Source organism: Coturnix japonica, chromosome 8 (genome assembly GCF_001577835.2).
Source record: "Coturnix japonica isolate 7356 chromosome 8, Coturnix japonica 2.1, whole genome shotgun sequence".
NCBI classification, from domain to species: Eukaryota; Metazoa; Chordata; class Aves; order Galliformes; family Phasianidae; genus Coturnix; species Coturnix japonica.
In genome coordinates this window covers 13,218,999-13,230,031 of record NC_029523.1, presented here as the reverse complement: position 1 = coordinate 13,230,031, position 11,033 = coordinate 13,218,999, and the positions used below count along the sequence as shown (strand labels likewise).

Genomic DNA, 11,033 nt, shown 5'->3' with positions numbered 1-11,033 from the left:
CGTCAGTCTGCAGACAGACTGAATGTTCACTAGCAGGTGCATGTCATCTGGGTGTTCTGATTTTAATATTGAAGTTTTATCTCACTAATAGCTGAAGTCAAAACTATAGGCCTTGGCAAAGGAAAGCTGATAGCATAAGACTTTGGACACTTAAGCCTACTCTGTGTATAAAATATTTGTATAATATTCAACAGATACATAGAGATGTGGCCTCAAACATCCCTGTTATCTGACAGCACAGCTCTATGGAGAGGTCACAGCTATCTCTGCATGGTAGTTCTTGCTTCTGCTTCAGACTGACATCATGAATTTTACAACCATTTCCTGCAGAATGAAAGAGTACCCAAGTATAAGGGCATTAATTCCAGATGTTACCTTTACTCTAAGTTGTGGCTTTTTAACTTCAGCTTGCATTTCACCCTTTTCTGGTAGATACAAGTGATTTAGAAGAGTAAAGGATGTATATGGGAAATTTTTAGACTATGCAAAGTGTAAATACAGAAAATAAGGTTAACAAACAAAACTGTGGGAGTCAAGGTTTATATTCTCTTCATACTTACACTATTACTTACACTATTTTATACTTTTGGCAGGGTGGTCCTAGGTTTTCCCAGTCTTCTAAGTATGTTGTAAAGGTTACTGGGAGTTCTAAGTAGCAAAGTCAGGACTGAGATCCTTCAACAAGTAACACTGAGAATAGCTGTCTGTAAGGTTATGATCCTTTATATCTGTCAGGCCTGGTCTCTGAGGATTTTTGGATTGTTTCTATTGCTTGGCTGAAAATGTATAGTGGTGGCTTCAGAAAGTCATTTACTCTTCCCTTGTTGCAGTATGTGAGAAGTGGGTGTGAACATATGTTTGTAAAGTGCTCTACACTTACAGCTGGGAAGTGTCACACAAGCTGTTGTGACTCTTACTGCTGCTTATGATGTCAAACAGTGGCTTGCATTACTTTTTCTTTTAATGAACCACTAATTTGTAGTGCAACTACTTTGTAATCAGCACAGTGTAATTTGTAATTTATGTAGGTAGGTCACTCTGGAAGTATGGCCTCCTATTTATTTCTAGGGAAATAACCACAGATACAAAGAGCACGATAACACTATTTGACAGAGCACATTCTCAGCTATTTCTCTACACAGTCACCACCATCAGCCGTGCATTCACCACCCACGAGCCAAAGCCTGCATGCCATGCTCATTTAAAAGAAAATAAATAACAAAATAAACCTGCACCTCTGGAGGTGTCTCACTGTCACTGTTGCCATTGCTGAAACACATAATCTACCACCTCACATCCACTATTTGGTCTCCATAAACATTCAGCGAGTGTCAGTGAATGTCAATGGATACCTTTCCTCTGCTTGGAGGCATTGATTTCAGAGCAGCCCCCGTAAGTTAAAACCATTGTATGTAATCTTAATAAATCTTCACTAGAGAAACGTGTCATTAACGTTCAGTTTTAAATGAGTTGGGATATTTTGATGGTATCTTGCCTTGAGTTGAAAGCTTTCCATGTCCCAGTCCATAGGAAATTATTTTCTCAACTACTTAAATTGGTATTAAACATTAACCAATAAGTATACTGTGCTAAAAGAAAAAAAGAAACAACTGTATTGAATGTGAGGATAAATCCAGCAGCTGATGTCTGCTTCAGAAACAACTATAACCATAATGTATGTTTACTTTCCGGTATGATGCTGGTAAATCTAGATCTGTTTTAGAAGTGAGACTTTGCACCCAGGTCTGTCCTTATCATGCAGTGGATTAGTCATGCTAGGACGCAGGGTTTTAAAATCCGTATGTCAGCACTTAAACGTGAATCAGAATGCAGCAATATAGATGGAGTAGGACAAGTGTGGTAGCCATTACAGCTAAAAATCAGATTCGTTTGAATGCATGACATGAGGATGATCACTTTACTCATAGACATGGAAGCATTTTGTATCATTAAAATATATTTCTGCATATTAGCACAGGTTAAATTGATACTTTTTTAATGTGTCTAAAAAATCACAGTAGAGATTACACTTTTTAGTATTATTCAGGGAGGTAAAAGGCTGTACTAATTTACTGCGGCAAGGTAGGGGTTGCAGCAAAATTCAGGTATTGACTTTTAAGAAGTCAGACTGTACGTACGGTACTGATACTCGTAAGAATTTAATGGTAACTTTGGGGAACCTTACTGTGGAATAATGCTTTTGAAGCAGTGTTCAGACAATCTGCTGTCAGTTTTTCAGTAAGTCAAATTTGCCATTAAACAACTGAAATTCATTTCAAATTTAAGCATTTTTTTTTTCCAGGAAATCAGTGCTGGATGTTCTCTGTGCACGCAGAGCATCCGCTGCTGTCTTGGACAGGTTAAGTTCAGTGCCATCACATCTGATTTCCTGCTTGTTTGTTGGATTCTTTTTTTTCCTTTTTAACCCCAGCAGCACCTGCACAGCTGTTTCTGTTGGTTATGACACGACATTACATGTACTCAAATAAATGAAAATTGTTTCCAGACTTGCCACTGAGGAGCTTAGCAGCATGCTGCACTGCCATCAGAACCAAAATGGGGACAGTTATGTGGGCTCTTACATTTCATGCTGAGCTTGGTGATTAAACCATGTACTTACCATGTGGGGAAGTCTTCAAAGAAAACAGAAGCAGTCTAGAAAAAGTAGAATTCTCACTACTCTAATAGGGATAGCTTAGATGAGAGCAGTAGCATAAGGTCATTTAGAAACAAGGAGTGTTTGCTGGTAAGCACTGTGCAGATTCAATCAAACTGAAGAGGTTTTCAGAAGAGCAAAGATAAAAGTGTTAAGATAAACAAACACTTCAAACCAAAAAGTGCCATTATCCTGATGCAGTCCAGACACTTTTTAAAAACAATCCATTAAATCAAGTCTTATATTCTCATGAAAACAGGATGTCACAGGTCCTGGGGAAGCAGTATCACAGCACTTGCGGCCTAGCTGTGTGGTAACAGGCTGCACAAAACCCTTTAATGTTAGCAGCAAAAGTAACAGGCTAGTTACATGAAATGAAGTCTAGTTCAATTGAAATAAATCTGTTGCTTCATTTGATACTCACAATGTCAAGAGAAAAATGCCTGAGGGCACTGATCCATTGGCCAGATGATCAGTTACTGTCTTATGCAAAGCTGGACTTGAATACATCAAGAGTGACAAGTCTTTTGCTATCCTTATTGACCAACTAACATGGCAAACTAGGGAATCTGTTATTTTCCTTGGTCATCACTTATTTCCTTAAATTATCAATTTGATATAAATACTCAACTCTTCAACTTTAAGTATGTACATAAAATCCCAATTATTGCACTTACCTGGATGAATTTATTACTAACTGTATTACAGCGATGACTGAATGTCTCCAGGTGAGTTTCAAGCCCCTCTTTATGATGCTTTACACAAATAGGTAATCGCTTTAGTATGGCTAGTTATGTCTACTTAGGTTGTAAGAGATACAAAGAGAGGGAAACAGATGTAGCTTGTAGCGTTGCAGCTAAGATTATCAGTGCTTTCCATAATAGGACCTGTTTGGCTGGCTGACTTAAACTTTAATCTGAATTCTTCTATAAGAAGCTGCCTCAGGCTGTTTATTGTAATGAGGCTGGGGGGGAAGGAGTCATTTGGAAGCCATTTCTGAAAAAAACTTGCAGTAAACAACCATAATGTTCCATGTTCAGGAGTTCAGCAACGAACTACTATGACTGAAAGACATCAAGAAAAAAGTTTTAATTATTAGTCTGTAGTACAGAATTTTTCTTTGTTGCTGCTTGCAAACAAAACATAGAGTAGCCCAGTTTCTACTAAACAATAGAGGGGAATGTAAGTCCACAAGTGCAGACCAGCTCTTTAGATGACCCAGGCAGGTGATGTGGTTATACCTTCACAGCACAGACAGGCAGAGGGAGATAATAACAGCTGCTTGGGCAGCCAGAGTTGTGGTATCTCTAATTAGTGCTTGACTTGCAACTCAAGTGTTGTTTTAATGCAAAGGAAGAGTGCTTGTTTGCATCTGTAAAAGCTGTGAAAACAGACTTCAGGAGAACCACAGTCTTCCCCATGGATCATCAGAGGACTGGGATCTTTAAGTGGTAGAGGCCAGCAACACAAATCTAAACTTGGTAAATATTCATTTACAAAATTATTCTAGTTTATAAGGAGACCTGACACTGTGGCTTTCAAGTGTCATGTTTGTTTGAATTTAGAATAGATTAATAGGTGAGGATTTGTTAAATGCAAAGGCATAAGTAAGAGAAAAGCATGTTGTTAATCTTTTTTTTATTAATACCAGATTTAAGCTAAAGCTTTGCAAGTGCAGCGTTTCACAGACCAAGCCAAAGCACCGAGGAGAGGAAGAATGAGAAAACAGATGAGGAATAGCACAGATTTATTTTCATTTTTTTTTTGAAACATCTGGTACTTTCTGTAGTACGTTTAAGTCGTGAGTGTGCAGTAAGAGTCTTAAAGTGTCTTGAACCGAAGACTGAATTAACAGAAGAGGAAATTAAAAGTTCTACTTATATGAAAACTGTGTGCAGCCTCATCAAAAACCGCAGTGTAAGAGAAGGAAATTACACAGCGAACTTGAAAGTAAAATGTATTAAATCTCAAACATTAGTTATTAGAAGCTTCTGCAGAATAAATATGAAATGGCAGATAAGGCGCCCCTAGATAGCTCAAGTAATTTGTAAGTTACTAGCGCAATGCCTGTGTTTTCTAATAACCAAGGATGACAGGAACTTGATCCACCATCTTAGTTTTAATTCAAGGAAAATTAATTAAAATTGAAAAAAGACCATAGTGTTGATAGCACTAGGAGACCAATTAATGTCATTTTCTGTAGAGTATCTGTTCCCTCAGTTGTTAAAGATAACAACAACGACAACAAAATACTGTAATAATGGATGTAAAAGCCTCTTTTAGTTTAAAGTTTAAAAGGGAAGTCATTGGGCCTGTGAGGGAAGACAATCAGCTGTAGCTAAAAGGATGGCCTTGTTGGAAATCACAGAATAATTAACCATTCAGAATTAGTCCAGTGACCACTTGTTTTCAGTTCATTAATAGTTCATGGTGTAGAAGCTGAAATAGGAGCCAGTGGTTAATAGACTTCTCTGGAGAAGGGAAACCAAGTTAAGGAGTTCAAGTATGTAATTTGTTTGATTGAAAACTAACTTGCATTCTATTGAATTAATCCAACAAAATGGAGATCTAAATACAGTAATATTCTGAAACAAAAACTTCATTCTTCCCACAGATCGTAGCTGTTCAGAATATCCAATTAACCTGTGACTCAGTTATCACTGCAGAGAAAAAATCATTTGGTGTGATGTAAGAAAAAGCTCACGTTGTCCTTAATTTTAACATAAATTGTGTCTGCAGTGGGCGTAGCTGTAATAATATGCTAAAATCAATGAGGAAATAAATCTACTTAATATCAGCATTTAGAATATGCTTATTGGTACTGAATAGCACTGTCCAAATTTGTTGTAGATTTGACATCAAACTGTAAGAAAGCCTTAGTGGCAAAGTGCACTTTTAATTGACTCAAGACATGCCAGAAGAAATAAATCGCCTTTGAAACAAAAATAGCCCTAGCTGCAAACCTGCCTCTATTACCGCTCCCGGAAGTGATTCATGTGAATTAGGACATGTGTGGGAGTCACTGTGCTTTCGTGAGGCTTTGCATATTAAGGCGCATTTGCAGAGCTGCTGCAAAGTAGCTCAGGACAGGACAGTCAGTCTGAAGTATCGGGTGTGATGTTTGTGCTTTGTTTATCTGTAACTTAATAGAACAGATAAGTTTTGGGGGTGTTCTGAAGTTTTTTGTTGTTGTTTGGTTGGGTTTTTTGTTTGCTTTTTATTTTTCTCTTTGCTCCATACACATCTTGCATTTAATTCACAGATTGTCCTAGGACTCCTGATACTCCAAACAGCGATCCTCGTTTCCCTACCAACAACAGATTGATGGCCTTAAAGAAGCAATTGGACATAGAACTGAAGGTGAAACAGGGAGCAGAAAATATGATACAGATGTACTCAAATGGTTCTTCAAAGGTAAGGAATGCTTAAAGAACGTGAAAATAGTTTCTCATTGCTGCAGTATGAAAGTACAGTGCATAAGCAGCGTGCAATTTTGGTATTTGGGGTTTGATTTGTTGTTGTTATTAACTAGCAATGTAGAATCTGCTACAGACTGCTGTGCTGTTTTTGTTGTGGTTTCATACCCACTCAGGATACTTGCTAGACCTGGTTGTTTTATCACTCTGTCCACACGCAACTCAACCTCTATAACAAATCCAGTTTACTAAATTTAGTATGTCTGGTAATCTTTGACCATGTGTGATTTACAAAGCAGCAGAGCTTGGTGTGGAATCAAGTGGTGGCTGATGCTTTTTCTAGCTCCACTAAGAAATGTACGTCCATTAATTTAAAGTTAAGATGTGCATGACAGTCACTGAAGGTGATACTGACAGATAGATACATCTCTGAAATGTTCATCTGATTTTAGATGCCAGTAATGAGACTTGTACCAAAAAATGTGTTTCAATAAGAGATACAAAATATTCAGATAGCATTGTCATAATCAACACTAATACAAAGGTATGTGAAATAGTTCCACTCTTTCCTTCTCCCTCATGTTCATTTACTGATTTATTTAACAGAAGTGTGGTATTCTAGAGGTAGTTTGATGATAACACCAAACTGAAACTGGAAGTTTTCCAAGGGGTAGGGAAGGGGCTTGCTAACTCCTAGATGGATTTGACTTATTACATAGTCTTAACTAGGTAATAAAATTCATCATACAGGAAGAGAGACCTTAACTCAAGTGAAAGACTCAGCTAACCTTTAATGGGGGTAGAAGGGATAGAGTTAACTGAGTATAAGATAATCACACTTCTCAAATGAGTAAAACACTGTCGAGGGGGATCCTACTTGCAGCCCCTTCTACTTTTGTTAGTTACTAATTACCTTTGCTTTCCTTTTACTAGATCATTATGGAGATGAACTGAATCTCCAAACTAAGGTGAAAAACTGACATAGATATAGCAAATAATATGTAGTAGCTTGGTTGGTGTAAAGAAGTTGGTAAATGGAATTGAAATGTTTCAAGTTCTTATCTGGCTGACCTAACACATAGATGAGATGAGTCACTGAACTTATTCAAAAGAAATGTTTGATTTGAAAAGTAAACTTCTGTAAATTGCATTGCTGCCAGTAAGAATTTGTACTAACCAAAACTGTCGGTGAGGAACTATGTATTTCTGAATGAATTTCTTCCAGGGACCAGTGGAGAGGCAGATTACTTTTGTACCTGCCTCCTCTATGACTTCTTGGTACCTCTTGCTAAGACCACAGAGTGCTGCTCACTTTCTGAAAAATCATTTGAGAATAGATGTCCCAGAAGTGCCATCAAGCCCATGCTGACCTCTGAGCCAGCTGGTAGCCTTAGCTGAAAGTGACCTGTCACCTACTAGCCTGGGGCAGGTGGAAAAGGTATCTGTAGCACCTTATGACTAAAGGCTGGGGAATGCAGTCCTCAGATCCTAGAAACCATGGAGTCTACATCCTCTGGGGCCATGTACTTAATATCAGGCTTGCTCAAAAATAATAATCAGCTGATCCAAATGGATCAAAAGATGTACATGATTTATATCCCTAATAAACCCTCAGCAAGTAACCTTATAACAGCCTGAAAAGAACTTAACTAAACACTCAGACTATAACGTCAGACACTGCTAGCAGGCTTTGATCAGAGTAGGAAGAAGGGGTAAATTCTGGCTTGCTTTATGATTGAGGCATGTAATTAAAATTGTTGATTGAATCTTGTGCTTTCAATTGGTAAATGTTTAAATGAGCTTACCAGTTTGGGTGTATGCAGTAACTGCACTGGGGAGAACGAGCTGGAAACACAAGAGCATTGCCAGCTGCTTCAACAAGCTGGATGGAAAGGATGTGTGTTCATTCTCATGGTCATAGTGCTGTGTAGTGAGGTAATTCAGCAGGGTTTATACTGTGGGCTTAAGTGTAATGACTGGGTTGTAAAAAGCTGAACTTAAGTTTCTGGATGAGGTGGCCAAAAGGGGCAGAAAATTCTCACTTTGAATCCAGCACGTAATTGGGAACATTATAAAGGTCCCTCTTTAAAATATATTAAACTATTTTGTGACTGTTACTCAGGCATACTGCGATGGAATTTCAGGTTTGCTGTACCATTTTCAAACTTAAATTTAATGGAGCGATGTCGTAGTTTGTTTTTTAAAGATTAAAAATAAAACAGTAGTCTGCTAACAATAATGTGTGTGTTATCTCAGGTGAGGCTTTTCCATTTGAACTTAGTCTACTTTCTTCAGTGACATTCAGCTCAGCCTATTCTGACATGTTTCTGAGGTATTGATCATCTTTCCTTGGACTTGCAGGATCTCAGATCCCATAACAGCTTTTGCAGATCAGTTTAACAGGCACTGTCAGTTTCTGTACACAGAAACTGTGTTCAGACCCCAACACTAACAGGACTGCCAAGTATAACACATCCATTCTGTTTCAGAGGATGGGATGTTCTTTCTCTTGAAAACACAGAGTGAGCTACAATCCCTAGCTAATTCAGTAATCTTAGATTACCTCAGTTTCACACGCTGATGTGCTCTGGAGCATGATGCATCCACTGGAGTGACAGGATGTGGGAGATAATCAGGTGAAGTAACATGAAAAATTAGATAAGAACAAAGACTAAAAATGCTTTCAGAGTATGAGTGCATCAGGATGATCCATGGATGAAGTTTAATTTAGGATGCTGAACTTGTCTGTAATCACAGTTAGATCCCATGCTCTGCTGTAGGCAATAGTTATTTCAAAAGGAGATATTTGTATTCAAGAAGGCACTCATTTAAGAAAATCAAGTGTACTAATTAAATAGTTGGATAACCGATCTTCAGCAGAAAGACATTATAAACATGAGGCCTATGCTGGTCTTCATATTTGAAACACTGATTAATATTACAAATTAAAACCAAGAGTGAGTACCCAGCAGAACATGGAGTAGTATAAAAATATCACAGTGAGTAATATAATCAGTGCAAGGTCAAACTGGAGATCTGAGACTTTATCTTTTTTTTTATTCTCAGCATACTGATTTTTCTAACATCTGCATTATAGTACTCACATATACCGTAGTGCCAATACTTCTAGCTCTGTGACTCTGTACTATGCAGTAATTGTCTTAATGGGGGCAAGGAGAGAAATAAAATTTCTTCTAAGTCTTAAATAGTTGATAACTTCATTAGAAAATTAAAACTTTAAGAATAAACCACGTTCACGATAAAATGGCTTCATAATGAGGTTTCAGAGTGGTTGCAAAATGAGTCAACCAGAGTGGCCTTTGGGCTACAGCAAATGCAGTATTCATCTATACTGATTACTGTTTGTTAATCTGGCACTGCACAGCCATGACAAATTGACTGCCTCAATTTTTCCCACGCTCCTTTCCTGTTTTAATCGAAGTCAGATCATCCTTAAGTTACCTTGTAACTCCCCATCCAACAACCATTTGATAATCAAATATATCAAATCTCTCGTAGCTCAGGGACCAAAAAAATGGTATACCTCAGAAACACATGGAGATACCTACCATGCTCCTGAGGGTGAACTGGTATTGTTAATGAATCTGAAAGTTCATCTTCAAAATAATCAGATAAAAATAATGCAGAATTATTTTTAATTGAATATAATGTACTATGTGAGTCAACTTTGTATTTCTAATGTTGGGGTTGAAATTTAACTCAGGCAGATTGGCACAGAGATTCTTGTATGTATTTGTATGTATTTAGTCCAACAGATTTGGTTGTTGGATGAATTGTTGGAAGAGTTCTTGTATTCACAAAGGGGAAAGGCTTTAAACTAAAAGAGGGGAGACTTTGGTTAGACATATGGGAGAGACCTTTTACTCAGAGTGGTGCTGCACTGGCACAGCTGCCCAGAGAAGCTGGAGGTGCTCAAGGCCAGGCTGGATGGGGGCCTGGGCAGCTGAGCTGGTGAGTGGCAGCCCTGCTCATGGCAGAGGGATTGGAACTGGGTAATCTTTCAAGTCCCCTCAGACCTAAGTCATTCTATGATTCACTATAAACTTGTCACTCTCATAGGATGGAGGTATTTTGCACTTTTTATCTTGTTCTTTCTTTAGTATCAGCTTAAAAATATTCATCTACGTGTGTGGTGTTTCTAGATTGTGCCTCATTTATCCAGCTTTAAACAGAGTTTCCAAGGGAGTGGTTTGTAGTCTATAAATCAATATGAATACCCATTGGTCCTAACCTGATTTCATCTAGATTTGTAATGTGGTCTGCAGAACCTACATAGTTCTCATTCTCGAGCAAGTGATTTTTAAAGCTTTCAGTGTATTTACTGTGAAGACTTCACTATGTTATCTTTTTTGTTTCAACAGGATCGAAAACTTCTTGCCACAGCTCAACAGATGCTCCAAGACAGCAAGACAAAAATAGAAGTTATAAGGATGCAGATTCTTCAGGCAGTTCAGACCAATGAATTGGCTTTTGATAATGGTGATGGACCACAGAGGAAATATAAATCTTATCAATGTCAGAATACCACTTAGATATGTACCCATACGCACACAGAGCTAGATTTCTAAAACAAAAGTTAGACAAACTTGCATTAACTGAAAATAGGAAAGTACCGTGAAGCTCATCCAAGAGAAATACAGGCTCTTTTCATCATCTTTTTCATTTCTTATCAAGTGCACTCTTGCTTTGTAGACTTCATTCTGTGTGTGTTTTCTCTGGTACTTTAAAGAAAAGCACGTACTTTTCACTATCCTAAAAAAACAAATGTAGAAAAAAAAAATCTGATTTAGGTCTAAAGCCTGTTTGTCATCCTTTAATGGATTGCCTTAATTATTGTTAGTGAGAACAGAGATGTAGAGAAACTTATATTAGCCTTTAGGCTGGACTGGGGAATAGTCCAAAAATCAGTATTTTGAACAAAGAGATCCAATTTGAAACTC

The 11,033-nt window shown here is 37.8% G+C and overlaps 1 protein-coding gene across 2 annotated transcripts in view; it reads left to right on the top strand.

Annotated features, from left to right (window-relative positions):
• The window catches only part of PKN2 (protein kinase N2), a 51,834-nt gene that overhangs the window by 24,020 nt on the left and 16,781 nt on the right, over positions 1–11,033 (top strand). For both annotated transcript variants that reach the window (XM_015870063.2, XM_015870064.1), the window contains exons 3-4: positions 5,919–6,070; positions 10,455–10,572. In XM_015870063.2, the coding sequence (XP_015725549.1) occupies positions 5,919–6,070; positions 10,455–10,572 (270 nt within the window). The remainder of the gene's footprint in view (positions 1–5,918; positions 6,071–10,454; positions 10,573–11,033) is intronic.